The sequence below is a fragment of the Lampetra fluviatilis genome, chromosome 3 (assembly GCF_964198595.1).
Source record: "Lampetra fluviatilis chromosome 3, kcLamFluv1.1, whole genome shotgun sequence".
NCBI lineage: Eukaryota > Metazoa > Chordata > Hyperoartia > Petromyzontiformes > Petromyzontidae > Lampetra > Lampetra fluviatilis.
Window position 1 is genome coordinate 25251746 of NC_136277.1, and position 17710 is coordinate 25269455.

Consider the following 17710-nt stretch of genomic DNA (forward strand, 5'->3'; position numbering starts at 1 on the left):
ACGCAACAGAAAAATCCTGGAAAAAACAGCAAAGTCTTTCAGAAAAAACTCTGTACTACAACAAACAGACATAGCTAAAACAAAAGTTTTCAAAATCACCAAAATAAAGCTATATTTACAATGTAACAGTGATCATAGGAAATGTGATTCAAATTTAACAACAAACGATATACGTAACATGTACGACCAAACTTTGCAGCCATAGTTGGCTGCATAAGTCACTCCATTGATCAAATGTGACAACCCACACGTGTCTTACCATAGCCTGCAACGACGATGGGTTTTAACCGCATGGAGATTGAGTTTTCAGGTCTATAAGGCATTACAGACAATATAACCTCGTGCCACGGCAGATCTCTCGCATACTTAAACAGTTTTTAAATCCTTTATATTTAGTTCACTTGCTTGCTTGCGCGCTTACAACCGTGCAAATCTTTCGGTCGTTTTTAACCCACTTCCCGTGATCCAATCGAGCTGACATTTTGCACACAGACTCGTTGTGCGTGACAATTTATTTTCGTGAAAATTATTTTCCAAAATTTTCCACTTTTTAGGAAAAAAAAATTAAATCCTTTATATTAAGTTCACTTGCTTGCTTGCTTGCGTGCTTACGACCGTGCAAATCTTTCGGTCGTTTTTTAACCCACTTCCCGTGATCCAATCGAGCTGACATTTTGCACACAGACTCGTTGTGCGTGACAATTTATTTTCGTGAAAAAATTTTTCCAAAATTTTCCACTTTTTAGGAAAAAAACATTTTCACTAACACAATCATATATTTTTCCTAAACACAGAAAATTATTCTGGATGTGTCAACACACTATAAAAATGAAACTCTTACTCAAGAAAAACAGAAATGAATAAAAAAATAAAACCGATGCCACGCATATAAAGGATTTATAGTGAAAAACTTTGTTTTTACGGGTTTCTTTTTTCTTGCTGTGGTTGTCCCACCTGATGACGATTACTTGTGTTGCGATCGAAACGTCGTGATCTGTTATTTTTCTACCTAAGTGACTTAACCGAAAGAACCAAAGAGTATGGATTCCTGCAGTCACGAAAGCTTCAAATCAAGATTGATGTTTTTGTCTTATTTGTTTGTGTTTCTCCCTTGTGATGGGGCTTTGTAAGATGAACGTTGAGATCACCGATCCTGGGCCTTTCGTGTTTTTTTACTTGAAATGTTATTGCACGATTTCAAATATATTACAATTATCCAGACAATAATGAACTATTGTTATTACAATACTGAACTATTGTTATTGTCTGGATTGATATCTTAGAATGAATATGTACATATACAAATAATACTCTTATATAAGCGCACAACTTTATCTATCTGTGATGAACGCTGCACTTTCTGTCGTTTTCATGCAGGGGGCGCTGCAAACCTACGCGCCCACTGCATGAACGACGGAGGCGCAGGGACAGACGTTCAATTAAATTGGAATCGATCTGCAGACGGCGGTCTTCTCGCACGGCCAGCAGCTCCGTGTCGCCTTATCTCGATCCCGCAATCCCAAACAGGTGAAAGTCCGCATCGAACCGAACCCCCCAGCAAGGCCATCTACTTAACGACGAGAGAATTTTCACACGAAATGTCGTTTGCAATGAAGTCTTCCAGATGTAAAATTATATAAGCTTTTAATGAAGAAATACAATTATCTAATTTAAAACATAATACAATTCAAAGATGTTTCATCTTAAATCTTCAAAACAGAGCATCGGGTGCTTGCGTGAATGCGTCGTTTGTGTGCAATGTTTCTTTTTTACTTTCCTGGCCGTAAAAATTGTTTTAAAAAATATTAGTTTTTCAATGCACACTTGTATTTGCACTCAAAAGTAGAAAGTACATTCTTTTGACCCCAAAATTAATTTTAATTTGATGTGCTGAATAAAAGTGGGTGGTATTCTTTTGATGTTTCATTTTCTCTATTCATGCCACCCACTTGTATTCAGCACATCAAATTTGATTAACTCTGGGGTCAAATAATGTTTTCTATTTTTGAGTGCAAATAAAAATGTATTGAACATTTATTTTTACCAATTTGTCATTTAACTTTTAATATTAATTAGTTAATTTAGCGGCAATACGCTTTGATTGTTGAAGGGTCGTCACTCGATATATACCACTAATCAAATCGCTATTATAACTGCTCATCAGGAAAACATGTTTTTACGTATAGTAATGAAAACACAATTAGGCTCCATTGTGTAAATTGTAGCCTCCAACTCTTATTATCCGCTCTTATCTCGCTGGTTTCTCTCAGTTGTGAGTTACGAGAGCCATTGCCAGTGTTATTGACGAATGTGATTTTCATTTGTAGGGAGCGTTTTTGCCATTGGCACGTTTGTTTGACAGACCATGTGCCCAACGGTTATTGAGTTCAAACTTTAGCAAGTTAGGTGGCCATTGCAAACAACCACGTTAATTTTCTGTGAATAGTACGTTTTCAATAAAAGATGCGTGTATGCACTGCGCGTGGTGAAAACTCCGTTCTGCTTCAAAACATCATCAGCCATGGTCAATTCACTTTTGGATGAAATACGTGGGTGCAGGAACAGTACTGTATTTAATATACAGCATTCACACTTGTGATCTTAGCTAAACAAAAACTGCTCAAATTACATTGCATAAACATTAGTTATACCTGCCCGTGTGTCATTTCCCTTTAGTCTTGTTAGGTACTCAATTTAAATCCTAGAAAGAGGATCTTGTGTAAGAATTAGGTTAAATTTGATGCTTTATAAATACAATTCAGTTTAATAAGGCTCCTTACCCAGGAAAGCCCCACTTGAGTTCTCAAGATATTTTTTTGGAGGGTCTTCGTGTGATGTTGTTCCTCGTCTGGTATGCAGGTTGTGGACGCCTGTATATTTAGAGTTTGCATGTTCTCCCCGTGGTCGTGTAAATGTTTTATCCGGGTCCTGAGTTTTCCCACCACATTTAAGATAAATGTCCACAAGCCATTTTTTGGGCTATGATTTGTGGCCAGGTCGCGTCTGAAGAGCTATATAGCTACGTGGGCCTTACCTGGTAAGTCTCATTTTAGTTTGAGCAATTGCAGGAACAAACTTAACTTAAAAGCAATGCATTTTGTTAATGCCCTGCAGCAATGCCATTATTTTTTTAAACTGTGGTCTTATATTTGGCTGGATAAGTGTAATGCACTCAATAGGTTATCTGTATAATCCTTTGAAGTATTCACAGCCATATAAATATAATTGGTGTACCGAGTGCAAATACCTCGAGATGCAGCTGCCTTTAAACACTTAATCCAGTGAAATGTATAACACGTAGGATTTCGCGACCAATATTAACCATAATGAAGTTTTTTGGGTTAAATCGGGTAAATAACGATACATTTATATGTACGCGATCAACCCCCAAAAAAACCCTTTGTTCAATAAATGTTATATATTTTCATTGTTGAAGGACTTCAGTCATGGTCCTCTCATCGCAATACAATTCATCTAGTTCCTGCCGAGCTCTCGTCACTCAATCTACAATTTGTACGTCCTCTTTGGAGGGTTCTGTACTTTATATTTTTAAATCCTTTATATTAAGTTCGCTTGCTTGCTTAGGACCGTGCAAATCTTTCGGTCGTTTTTAACCCACTTCCCGTGATCCAATCGAGCTGACATTTTCCACGCAGATTCGTTGTGCGTGACAATTAATGTTCGTGAAAAATAAATTCCTAAATTTTACACTTTTTAGGACAAAAATATTATATTTAATTACCAATTGCTTAATGGTGCAATGCAATCATCTGACCCATAGGTGGCAGCCATCTCAAGCCAGAGGACGAGAGGACTCTAGCCGCCACGCATATAAAGGATTTATACTGGTAGGAACGAAGTGAACCAGCCTACAATAGATTATATCGTCCGTCCGATGTCCGATTACGTGTAGCAACATCGCCCCCTACTGAAAACACTTGGCATGACCCTACAAAAACCTTGATTCAGTGAGGCTTTCCTGGCTAAACAAGTGTAACATTCTCTTATAATTCCCTCATAGCTTTTAATTAAAACATTTAAATTAATGAGGCTTTCCTAGCTAAACAAGTGTAACGTTCCCTTATAATTCCCTGAGATAGCTTTTAATTAAAACTTTGAAATTAAAAAATAATATCGTCCGTCCGTCCGATTACGTGTAGCAACATCGCCCCCTACTGAAAACACTTGGCATGACCCTACAAAATCCTTTAGACCCAGTGAGGCTTTCCTGGCTAAACAAGTGTAACATTCCCTTATAATTCCCTGAGATATTTTTTAATTTCAAAGTTTAATTAAAAGTTAACTCACAGTGGCCTAAAGCCTACAGCTAGGCCTAAAGCCTAGAACTAGGCCTCAAACTCTCCCTTCGTATCGTACCCCCGCGTGTGTGAAAGGGAGTTAATGTTTCACAATGTTACATTCCCTCATGTTTGTAAATAGAAACATTTAAATTTAAAGCTTTTACATTAATTAAAACATTTAAATTAAAAATTAACTCACAGCGGCCTAAAGCCTACAGCTAGGCCTAAAGCCTAGAACTAGGCCTCAAACTCTCCCTTCGTATCGTCCGATTACGTGTAGCAACATCGCCCCCTACTGCAAACACTTGGCAGGACCCTACAAAAACCTTTAGACTCGGTGACGCTTTCCTGGCTAAACAAGTGTAATAATACATTATGTTTATATTCTTTGCTTATTCGTTCCTACCAGCCCACCCCGCAGGGACCTGTTAGTGAAGAACTTTGTTTTTACGGGTTAATTTTAGCTGCATACAAATCCATTACAGACAGGCCACTAATGCAAACGAACCAACAATGCGCTCACGGCGAGGTGGTGTTGGTTAATACGGAACTGTGCAAATAACCAACTGTAGCGCTAGGGTGGCCTTCAGAAGACAGTACAGCAAGTTGCTGACTTATGGGGTGCACATTCGTGTAATTTTCTTGTGGGTTTAGTATTATTGAAAGCAAAAACAATATTGTTAATGAGGTATGCATTTTATTCAATGTACATGTTGAGCATGTAATTAAAGCATTTTTAAGTCAACTTTTAATTGGTGTATAGGAATTGTGTAAGCGCATATTAAATCAGAATTACATTTTCAAACACGATGGAAATTGACGTTATTTCTCCATCAAAATCAAAACTATTGTTTTCACATCAAGACACCAGTGCTCGTTATAAATATAATCGTTAAGCCTGGTTATTATATTCCTGGCTCGTGCATTGCCATTTTTAACATTCAATTTTGAAAGTCCCATAAAAAAAATAGTAGTATTCTCCAATTAGTATTTTACTACATCTAACATTCAACTTTAATGGTCACTCTTGAAAACATTCCATCGAGGGTTCACCGTTATAGATTTAAAGCACGCACTAATGTGAGAGTTAAATGTCATACCTAAAATACAGAGGTGGCGCAATGGTGTGTACTGCGCTACGACCCTGCGGACCAAAGTTCGATTCCTGGCCATGTCTATAATTATCAATGTCGAATGATATCTGATATCTGCACCGATCCTGAGACTCCCCCCCCCCTTCACCCAACCTGCATTGAGTGAAGTATGGTTCAAAAGCCTGTGACCGAGTGTGGGGAGGCTTTCTTTAAGCAGTGGACTGATAAAAGGTCGACCCTAGCTCGCAGTATATTACAGCTGCATAAGCATTACATTCATAAAACACAAAATCTTAACTTGCATGTTTAGCTTAAGTGCGTAATTTGTAAAAGTGACTCAAGCACAATTGGTGAGAGTAAGATGCTATGATCAAAATGTTCTATTTACCATCCATATGGTACACAGGATTACTAACAAAATATATTGTTTATGCATGTTGCTCATGCTGTTTAGTCAACTCATAAGCATACTATTGAGATACAATTAATTACACAAGCCAACTTCATACCCAATTAAAACCTTTTCATTTTAATTTGAATCCATAACAAGCCGTAATATGCAACCATACATCAACATCAAAAATGCTTTGTTATTTGATGCTTTTCTCAGCATGTGATTTCCGTGAAATAGTTTTATTGGTGCTGGCGTACTTCTGTTTGTCCTTCCTGTAAAAAACATGAACATATTTTCACAAACATATGGTCCGTGACATGCGTACATTGCAATGACTCATTGGGTGTACTGCAGATTCATTAAGTAATTTAAATTAAATCTGGGTCAACATAGACTGCCATGCATAATAAAAAAAAAGAGGCTGTATTACTTTTTCATTTCAAGCCATTCAAGCTAAATTTCCAGTAAGTAATCATATGTTGGTAGACATGGTGGCTTATTCTGGCTAGCATAGAAAATTACCTGGACATGTTGACTTTGTTCCTGCATCCTTGCCCACCCTCCCAGTGGTGTGACTTGCTGTTCTTCGTCAGCGCCGATGCACATGCAGAGCATGGTCTGTTATTTGTGTACGGCTGCCAAAACACACAGAAAAGGAAAAATACATTTTATTGAAAGCACTCCAACATTACCGCAGAGTTTGGATTCCTCATTGCCAATATAAAAAAAATACAGCAGCTCAGTCCCAAAAAGTAATTGGATGAAACGAATGACTTTTAATATAGCACTTGTGTACCTCCAAAGTGTAATTTTTAATTCCTTTTCAGAAGATTGAAAACCCAAGAGATACAATGTCTACTTAAGTGATTATAACCATGTGTAAGCAAGGCACGATTTGGAAAGGCTGCAAATGGTGGGTTTGCACACACTGCACACGCTGCACCTGCTCATGAGCGCAGAATCCGCAGATCATGCGAGTGGCAAATTCCATCTGATGAGTCTGGTCCTCATTGTGGCAATGATCACAAGGGTAGGCTCGTCCACAGCACGGGAATCTGGGGTGAAAGTATTGCAGTTTAAAAATGGGACAAACAACACGTACACCTTTTAACATGAAACCATGGTTGTGAAAATACTGCCATATGGACCAATTATGAATTAATATTTTGATCACTTTAGTGGCTGGTTTATATTTTTTGAGTAACACATATACAAAAATGTTAGATTTTATAATAATGTGCATCCCTTTCGTGAAGCCACGTCTGGAAGAAAGGCTATCCTCACGCTGTGTATGTCACGGAGGCTTTTTGACCACATTTCACCATGTTCGTCAGTGCGAGGTTAGTGAACCTGGAGGGGGGGGCAAGACCACTTTCAATCATTCTACTCTTGCGTATCGCAATTAGGGTCAGGAGATAAAATGTTGTGGAGGTGTACTAGTCACGTGAGAGATTCAATGCAGAGTTGGTGTAGTTTTGCTATTCCTCAATTGAAGGAGCAGACGACAGTGGTTTACTTTATGGTCAACAGTTTGGGTTGCATGGCCAAAATCGAACTACGGCTTGTCTTTAATGTTCTATTTATTGCAGAGATGTGCGCATCGGCCTGTTGATGTTCTGATGCAGTATATGGTACAAGTGTCCTTTAGGTATGTCAACGCCAGAAATTTAACTCCACTTGCCAGGTGCATTGAGCAGGCTCACCACTGCTCTACCGCTCCACCCTAACTTTTACATACTTTCCTAGATATGTTCTTCCCTATATGATGCACTGTGGTGGGTTCTTGTAATTTTATAAAACTTTTGGCTTTGAATTGATGTATGAGCCACTACATAAAGCACATGTTAGCATACTTACAATACCCACTAATTATAAAGTGTTACCTTCAGCAATGGTCGGTTGCATGTACTATACTGGTCCACTAATCAATGTGCATTTAGCAAATGGGCCAAGGAATGACAATTAGCAGCACTGCAACATGATACATTTGTACACAAAGCTATAATTTTGACAATGTGCAGAGTATACGAATTGCAGATTACGTGACGAGTTAATTATAGTTGACAGAAATTAAGTATCTTAATTACTGCGATTGTATATCTCCAATGCAGGGAAGTAATTACAAACACAAATATTCTCATACAATGTTTAGAATATAATTAATTGCATTTTACCGTAGCCATCTAGAACTCTTCTTGAAGTGTTTGCAGGCCCCAAAATCTGGTAAAGGCTTTCCTGGCTGAATTGCAGGGTCTTTGGCCAGTTTCTTTTTCTTCAAATTAACAACAATCTGATTTCCTGCGTTAATGAGACACACACACATCTGAGTATGTGTATAAAACTGAAGAAAAAAATAGACAGGACCGTGTGCGTGCATTCGTAGTACATCTTAACCTTCATCTTGCAGAGATGGTTGAAGTGCATGAAAACGAGTTGTTTCAATAAACACAGATAGTTTTTTGTGGCAGCTCTGGCAATTAACTTCCTTGTGGAGTCCATACATCAATCCCTGTTAAAATAATACAGACGTTGGTATTGCATTAATTACAGAAAGATGACACACGCAACTTTGCTTGCGTAAAATAATGCATTAATTTGTGAGAGAACCACGTTCTAAACTTGACACCAACCAGTAGCTAATAATATGGTTATGTTGCTGTCAGTCTGGGCCGAGGTCTCTCCCTCCACCATTTTCTGGAAGGGCTTCCTATATCATTCGCTGTTCTCGTCACGTAGTGGCCTCCACATTTACTTGAGTTCATCTCGTCACCATTTTGGTTATGGTTATACCCCTTGATAAAGCAAATGTTTGGCACTAACTTAAAGAAATTCCAATAACATACTTTGGAAAGGTAAGAGGGAACAGTAAAAAACATGTCATGTTATGTATCACACAGTGCATGCGATGTACAATTTAGGAATGCAAACACTGGGTGTGTTAAAGATACACGAGCTGCCCAAGCCGACAATTGTGAAAATGGTAAACTGCTCATGAATCAAATATTCCAACTGGGATCATTAATCCATTGAGAATTATAAGTTAATGGCAGCAATACTTCAGGCCACCCTGCATGGCTGCCTAATTATAGGAAACGTCCATTTGAATTCTGTAGCCAAATCACACAGAATGTGCCCACTGAACCTCGGATTTTATGTATGTTTAGTGCTTTATTTGGTAACCACTATGGCATGGTGTAGGCTGCTACTGCCGTGCTACGATGTCAGTACAGAAAAAAGCCTTGTTGTATGCAACTAGACTCCAACGTCTTCACTATCACCCACTGACCAGCATGGTAAAGTATGGTAAAGAAAAAGCCCTTACATACCACACAACCTGGAAAAGCCCTCATCGAGCCATGATAGATAAAAGAGTTGCACGCATACATGCCCATTTGAAGAGATCATGCACATGGGCTCACCTCTAAAGGCTGCTGCTCTGAGCAGTTCATGCATGCGAGCAAAAAGCTGGAGTCCTGCAAGACGAGGTCAAAGGGGGCGCAGCCATTCACATCCATGAATCCCAGCACAGCCGAGTGATGGTGCATCATGCACAGGCGCAGAGCTGCCGTCATGTCGGAACTGCACTTCTGGCACGACAACACGTACACGTGCTTGTTCGTCAACACCAGTTCCTCCTTAGTCTTACACCTGGGCAAAGGAAAGGAATGATTTTAAAGGTGTTAATTTTCTTCCATAAATGGTCAACGTTGATATGTTTCAATGTTGCCTATTACAAATGAATATTTTCTTTCAGCAGTCAATACAAACCGGGTGCACTGCAGGGAGACGGTGATTTTCTGGGCCACCAAAGTTGCAGTCTCTTCACCGAGCTTCAGGTTGATGAGCTTCACCTCGGTTCCGCGTCGGGGTGTGTCAATATCACAATGGACGTTTGGCTCGCTCGCTTCGACACCTTCGGGCTGATGATCGCCTTCCACATGCTGCTCAATTCCTCCATCATTTTTCCCATCTGGCTCGTCACTATCTGAGAAATAAAATCACGTCAATATTCAGCAGCAGTTGCGGAAGATTTAGGGAATTAAGCAATTGAACATAATTTATAGAAGAACTTAATGTTTGTTGTCCTTCCCCGCACCTCTGATTAGCACAATTGGATAAGTATGGTGTGAACGAAGTTCAACAAACATATATACATAATATAATCTTACCACTGTCTTCCGCACTATCCGATTCGTCTGCACAAGAGTGGTCACTGCTTGAACCACCTTCATCTCCTTGAGTTTTAAGTGCGTTTGGCGGATGCCTCTCCCCAGTATCTGGGCTAGTGCCAAGTTCTGATTCAGCAGCAGGCCTAAGATGGTGAAAAGGGATCAACTGTATCCCTGCCCGTTCTGCCTCCACTTCTCGTTTTAGCTGTCAAGAAAATAAACAAATAGGACAAAATTAAAATCTATACATATGAGAAGACAGTTTCTGGCCAAAAATCAAGTGATTAAAAAATACTGCAATGTGAAAATCAATCTACAAAAGTGAATTAACTGCAGTGAATACATCTACATTTGTAGTCAATTATACAATGTAACTTTAACTGCACACACAGGTTCAGAAAAAAATAAGTGCTGCCTTGGAGAACAGTAATAAACAAGGGTCCGTTTCATTGCAAAACATAAAATAACATTTATTCTTGGAATGCCTTTTGGATGGTGGACCAAATGGTACTTTATATTACATTAATGAAATAGATCCATGTCTGGGTATTTATCATGATCTTGCCCAAGTAGATATGGCTAAATTAAAATTCTCTATTCTGACGCATTTATTTACCAAAAACAGCCTCAATACAGGGTCCTACATTTAGACGTTTGCCCAATTCCTTTGTAATGCATAATTGTGACAGGAAACTGGAGTACCATAAAAACACCCAGTCGTACAAGGGGATAACACGCAAAGGTGTTATCCGCATCTGAAATCAGCATGGTTGGCTATGTAGCGTTAGAATGAGGTTCAACATACATACAAACGTGTGCACAGAGAGGTTCTTAAACCCCTATGCTGGACTTATTTCCTGACTATGTGTCAGGGCTCACCAGCCGTGCTCCCTCAGTGAAGAGCCTCTCCATATTTCGGTCCAGCCAACGAAGGTATGGTCGGAACAAGAGTTCCACCTTGCCCAGCAACTGGTTGGTTGCTTGCTTGGCTTGCAACCACTCCTGGGATGTCCTAAGCACATGCCTAGAACATAAGAGGGCCAATTTTTTATACCATTAACTGACATTGCAAATGGATATCAAAATGCACTATAATTTACTTGAGGTCCTGTCCAGAAGTCTGTACAAATATTTTGAAATTGTATTCAGTTTTTGACATCCTATTGGGCAATAAAGTGTCAAGAAAACAAATTCACAGCACTGAATTTTTACACAGTAATTAATTTGGTGACATTGCAAAAAAACACACCTTCCCATTGTTGGTGGTAAATCTTGGTCTGCCGGAATATCAATATTCAGAATCTACAAACAAAGAAAAAGTCATATTTTAGATAATTAGTTATGCAATCTACAGCTTACATATATGTTGATGCATTAAAATAAAACGAGACTATACATTCACAATCGTACGTTATCTCACCTCTCTGGGGTAGCTGTCAGGGAAACTGACCATGACTTCCAAATCACGTAGATCAAATGGCTGTAGAGTAGATAAAACATAAAACAAGAGGTCAATCACTAGATTTGCTTCTTTGACAATTCAAGTGTAGATACTAATTTGACAAATAATTCTGAAGAATTAATTTTAGCCACCAATTTAATTTACACGGGGATAATAATTATGGTGGTAATACACGTGCAATAAAAGGACAAATTAAAAGATAAAGCAGTACCCAGTCTGGGTCAGTAGGGTTGACAGTGAAGCGGTAGTATGTTAACTTCCCGTCTTCACTCTCCTGCACGATCAGCTTTTCACTTGGAAAGCGCTTCTTCAGCTGTGCGATCTCCGTCTCCCTCAGCTCCGTGGCCATCTCATCAGTCAGCTCGCTTAGTTTGACCTCCTCTCTCACAACGGCGGGCCTCACTGCTACAGACCTGGTGGCTTCTGTGTTTTGGCCTTCAGCTAAGGCAACATTGGAGGGCTCTATATCCTCACCAGTATTTCTGGAAGAAACTTCTGAAGATTCCTGTTTGGAAGATTTAACACCATTTCCATCACTCGTGTTGACCAAGATATCAGGCGCTGCTGGAGGCGTTTCATGTGCAGCCGTGTGGCTTGTGTCATTGTCGTCGACTGGAGGTAGTCCTGTTTTTGGGTGCAAGAATCTGCATCGCTTTTCCAAGGCACAGAAGCCAGCGAGGTAGTACTTGCAAGGACGATTTGTTTTTTTTTGCTTCAATTGTGTTTTGCCACTTGACCCAGTTTTCAAATTTTTTGTCGGGGCCTGCTCCTCCCTTACCGCACGCACCTCCTCTGTGGACTTCTGAGAACCCTTGTTCTGTCCTCCAGAGCCTGTGCCGCTACCCGGCGATTGCTGGCATTCACTTCCATTGCTGGGATCTTCCTGTGGCTTGGCACGCTGGTGAAGAAATTTGCATCGATTTCCATAATAACAGACACGGCCATGGGAATAAATCCTGCACAGGGGCCTTGTGTTATTGCTTGGAGCCTGAGGTTTAGCTGCTTGGGCAATGGAGCCAGAAGTGTGTTGCTTAGTTTCCGTATCTCCAACATTTGTTGTAAAACTCGCCATTGCACCAGCTCCCTCTACTACACATTCATCTGTTTGCGGATCCATGGTGCCTGACAATACAAACAAAATTGATAGTGAAATTAAGTCGAATTTTTAAGGTCAATCGTTTTTAAAGCCATATCAAAGAAATGCTTAAAGAACATTAATAAAGTTTTGTATTCCAAATGCAGTAGTGTACTTGCAACCACGAAATCACAAATATGGAGACTTTTTCAAATTGCATTGCATATATATAAAAAACTTTAACAGCTCTAACTTTCAATGGAATTCCATTAAATTACTCAATTTCAACATCTGGAGGAAAATCAACAGGTGGTACTCTATTCCAATGTTCAAAAACTGCAAAACCTAAAGCCACTGTATTGTACATTTAAGCCAAAACTTCCAAATAAATACGATTCAAATTTGCACCGCTGTATTTTCTGCCTTAAATTCCATCATTACATTTGTGTATAACAAAAGGGAAATTAATCAACTTAAATGTTAAAAGGTCTCAACTGCACAGAGGGGTGTTACCAGCTTGGGAAATGGTGGGCATGTGTACGTTTTCAACAACATTTCCTTTTGCGAGTCCATATGAGCCATCTAATATTGTAGGGGAACCTGAATTACAAAAACTGGTTTGTCTGGAAGGCTACAGCAGTAATGAATGAGATGGATGACCTGAATCTCGACATTCGCCAATGGCTCCATTTGAAAGGGCTCATAGATGCCCATTGCGGTCTGATATTTATTGATGGGAATTAACGGTGCTGTCAGATGTAAAAATAATACAATTAACCATTGTGTGCCAGTGTAATTTCCAAAATTTTTAATGTAAAAAATAGATTTCAGATATGGTGTAAAATCCATCTTCAACTCCGATTAGCGTTGTTGGCTACATGCGGTGCAAAATAAGTTAAACGTACATACACATATTAAACGTCTTGGTCTCCGTAAAAAAATGAATCTCAATGGGCTCAATTTGCTGTAAACATCGAATGAATCAGAATGACACACCACTGCCCTTTGACTGGGCTACATTTGAACATTCGCCTACTTTAGTGCCATGTAAAGTTTTATAGCCAAATGCACTTTGCTCCTTTTGACAACTGGACTGCAGTTGCCGCAAAAAACAAGCACTTTACTCTTGAACTTTCTTAAAGGGATTTCTTTATTAGTTGTTCAGAAACAAGAAATAGTGTACGCTTTCCACCATAGCCTTTGATATAATCGGAGTTGAAGATGGATTTTATAAAAAAAATACCTGTATGGTATCTTAAACGAACGCTTTCGACATTGTCCTCTCAGTAAGAGACACACACACACACCCTACACTAAAAAATAAAAAAAAGTTTTTATTGTGAAGTTGCTCGTGTGTCTGAATGCATTCGTCTGAAAATAAAGTTCGTCACAAATTACATTTGTACCTTTGCAACTACAGTAATGCTTGCATATTTGTTGTCAAACCTTACAAATATAAGTCGCATGACAATGCAAAAGACAAGGTACTAAAATACTTGTGCTATTTATCAAGGGACTTGGAATGAATTGGCTTTACTAGGTTTGCTCATACTGAAGCGTTGTTGATAGCATGTGGATATCAGACTTTTTAAGATACTTAAGACATTTTTATTGACAGCAGTAAACGCTTTTTTTTTATTGTACCTTGTATTTCACAACTGAAGCTCCAGGGTAATAGGACAGTTGCCCAACACATCCTTATTGAAATAAAATAAGGTATTTACTTTGAACAAGCCGATGCTCATCTAACACATACTGAAGCGTTGTTGATATGAACAAAAATTATTTCGCAGGGAGAAGCTTCGTATGAACGGATCAAAACTGGCAGGAAAGGAACGATTTGTATTAAACCACTGCAGTTGTAAAAAAAAAGTGTCTTCCTACTAACACCCAGCAAAGGGCTGGTGCTCATCTCATTTTGGGCTATCCAGTCAATTATGGAAATTCTACATTCTTATGACGGGGACCAGCTTACCCATGACAGCTGTTGTCGACTTCCCACAATATGATACTCGTTTTATCGGCCCCGGGCTACGCACACGTAACTCAACGTAACATTTACACTTCTCCAGCACGGTCGCGTACACTTAATGCAATCCAAGCGCAGCAAACACAATGTGAGAACGTACCCCTACCGATCTGGCAATACAATGTTTATACAAACCCAGACAGAGCTTTACCGCATCATTTGACACCGCGCGAACGATTGCCGCACTGTACGCGCACTGTACACGGCGCCTCACTCTACGTACAGCAAGGCGGCAGCAAGGCGTGCGTTGCAGACACAGCGATGAGAGACGATGCACTCCGCCTGAAAACGAACGGGTACAATAGTTTTAAAGCTCAAGAAACGTTTGTTAAAGATTAAAATTGACGACGATTAAGTGGGCGTCTGACAGCGGGTTCGACCAACTGCGTTGTGCTCCCCTCCAACATACACCGGAGCCCTTTAAAGCCAAATCCCTCCGCCGGACCGACGTACAGCTTCATCACACACACGCGCACACGCGCGCGCGCACGCGATATCCGTCCGCTGCGAGAATGAGTGCCAGCTAAAACTTGATTATTCTCATTCCTGTTGAGTGTTTTTTTTATATGAAATAGATATTTCAGCGTTGGTTATGGGCGTTCGAGTTTCTTTTTAAGTATGTGTTGTCTGTATTCTTGGTTCTTTCGGTAAAGTCAGGTAGAAGGGAAATAATAAAATAATAAAAATATTAAACAATACAAATGTTTTACGACGTTTCGACTGCAACACAAGCAATCATCATCAGGTGTGAAATCCACAGCAAGAAAATTTGAAAAAATGTGTTTTTTGAAATTTACAAATATAAAACTATAAAAAAAAATCACGACGTTTCGACTGCAACACAAGCAACCATCATCAGGTGTGAAATCCACAGCAAGAAAATTTTTGCAGTCAAAACGTCGTGATAATTTTTTATTGTTTTATATTTTTATTCTTTTATTATTTCCCTTCCACGTTACTTTACCGAAAACAAACAAGAATATGAATCCCTGCAGTCACGAAAGCTTTAAATCAAAAGTTATGTGTTGTCTGCTTTGTGTGTGTGTGGTTTTTTTTGGTACTCTTAGACACACACCGTGGGTTAATGGCATCGATTCTCAATGCAAATGAGCCCAATGCAAATGCTGTCCCTGGGTGGCGCTAGAGGATAGATTACAGCCGAAATACACACAGGTGAACCTTTAACATACATGCCCTACCCACATTTAAGTTACATTGCAGAATAAACTACCGCTTTTATGGCTTTATTTTGGTCATTTTCGAAAAGTGTTTTGGTTTGGCCATGTTTGTTTGTTGTAGTACAGAGTTAGACTGATGGCCTTAATCTAAGTTGTCTTGTGGTTGTTGTTGTTGTTTGACATCCCACTGGGATTTTTGCACACAGTCTTGGTGTACGGTGCTTTCTCTGCAATATTTTGCTGTCTTTTCTTGGAGTTTCTGTTTGCACATAGTCACTTTAAGATGTTTTCTTGTTCATGTTTTTGTTTTTTGTTTGTTGCGGTTGCACCCGATTCAAGAGCCGAATGGCTCACAGGGCTATACCAAATAAATAAACTTGAAATGAACTTAAACCGTATGTAGAAATTAACTTTATGTTAATGCATCGACGTATCTCCCACGAAGTCATGTGCTTTATTACTGCTAATCCCACACTAGCATAATGTGACTTTGAGACCCCCCCCACCGCCTACACATTCCTCAAGGAGTGACTAACCCCATATCTGCATGTGTCATCAACATGCTAAATTCCTCTGTTGATATGCAAATTCCTTTGTCAAGGCGCCCTTCCTCCTCTAACCCAGCTTAAATATACGCTGCCAAGCTTGGTGGTGTTCATTCAGACGCTGTCTTTCCGACAGACCTGTTCTTCACATGAGGACGGCTGGTTGCGTTGTGGCCGAAACGTCGTCAGAATTGTATTTTATTGTTTGATTTTTTTTATTGTTTTATTATTTCCCTTCTACGTGACTTTACCGAAATAACCAAGGGAGGACTGTTAAATAAGATCCCTGGGTTTGATCTTACACGAAGGGGGCCGTCCATAAATGACGTCACGCACCTAGGGGGCGGGGGGGTCAGACCTTTGTGACGATGTGTGACGAGGGGGGGAGAAATGTGACGTCACATCAAAATGCGCAACTTTAAGTAAATATAGACAACACGTTCTACTTAATTAAATAGACTTTTTTTAATAAATATTTTCTCCTACAACATCAGAGTGCAGCGCCACATTAAATACGCACTCCAATGACAATAGTTTAAAGCGATTTGAAGCATGTTTTATTTTCAAAATATGATGGGGGGGGGGGCAGAGCTTTGTGACGTCATATTTTAGGGGGGGGGTCTGACTTTTTGTGACACCGCGTGACGAGGGGGGGGGGGAGTAAAAAATCGTCCCAAATCGTGTGACGTCATTTATGGACGGCCCAATACCTGGTGCACAAATGTCAAATAAATAAATAAAATTCTTCAGTAGCGGTGCGACTGTGGTCATCCAGAACAGAGACCGTACAATAACCTATAACGACGCAATGCCCCCATCCACAAATACAAAGGAGACATCAGCGCGACAAACTTCGCTGCTCCTGACCCGGTTGTCTGGGGCTTGACCACCTGAATGTGAAATTCGTTATTTTGCATCTCCATCAGCCACAATTAAAGAAGAGGATATTAAACTGCAGGCAAGAGAAGTAAAATAAGATGGTCCATGTACGCGTGGAGAAGTACACGAGGAACAACCCCCACGATGAACATATTGGATGGGATCCGGATAAAATAACTGCAGACATAGTAATACCACAACGAGTGTACATTATTGTTGTAGCTGTGTACTTGCAATCCTATCAAAGTTGCCTTTGCACAGCGACATCACTTCAAATTAAGTGTGCTGCATTGTTAAATGATCGGTAAAACCTGATAGAATTGTCAAAACGGATGTTTTCTCAAATATTTATAATGAAGAAACGTAATAAAAGAAATGTAATAAAACTCCAGGATGATGCATCGTGTTACTTTGTACCATAGGAATGTTGCACTCATCAGTTTTCATAACGAGTTATATGTTTTATCTTTATTGTATTGCCATTGTTAAATTTGCATACTTTTATGTCTGTGTTGCGTTAGACTACTCACAAATGGGCTTTTAAAACTGCAATATGTCAACATACAACGTAAGACAGTGGTGCT

General features: G+C 39.6%; 1 protein-coding gene across 2 annotated transcripts; it reads right to left on the minus strand.

Moving 5' to 3' along the window:
- Nucleotides 1-4999: 4999 nt before the first annotated feature.
- LOC144955770 (uncharacterized) lies at nt 5000-14934 on the minus strand. 2 transcript variants are annotated; one of them, XM_078885909.1, is made up of 13 exons: nt 14759-14934; nt 11632-12542; nt 11379-11438; nt 11208-11260; nt 10838-10982; nt 9959-10163; nt 9558-9774; nt 9209-9437; nt 8184-8298; nt 7964-8087; nt 6733-6844; nt 6312-6424; nt 5000-6061 (listed from the first exon to the last, which is right to left on the minus strand). In XM_078885909.1, the coding sequence occupies exons 2-13, from the start codon at nt 12535-12537 to the stop codon at nt 5986-5988; spliced, it is 2355 nt and encodes a 784-aa protein (XP_078742035.1). In that variant the 5' UTR covers nt 12538-12542; nt 14759-14934; the 3' UTR covers nt 5000-5985. The 2 variants fall into 2 exon arrangements, with proteins under 2 accessions (XP_078742035.1, XP_078742034.1); XM_078885908.1 differs by having other exon boundaries at nt 14748-14934.
- Between the last annotated feature and the right edge of the window lie 2776 nt (nt 14935-17710).

Excerpts from the sequence above, each read along its gene's own strand:
- LOC144955770 (XM_078885909.1), bottom strand. The coding sequence starts at position 12,537 with ATGGATCCGCAAACAGATGAATGTGTAGTAGAGGGAGCTGGTGCAATG. Across the intron at positions 10,983-11,207 it reads TTACCACCAACAATGGGAAG|GCATGTGCTTAGGACATCCC; the intron begins GTGTGTTTTTTT and ends CTTATGTTCTAG. Across the intron at positions 6,425-6,732 it reads GATTCTGCGCTCATGAGCAG|CCGTACACAAATAACAGACC; the intron begins GTGCAGCGTGTG and ends GTGTTTTGGCAG.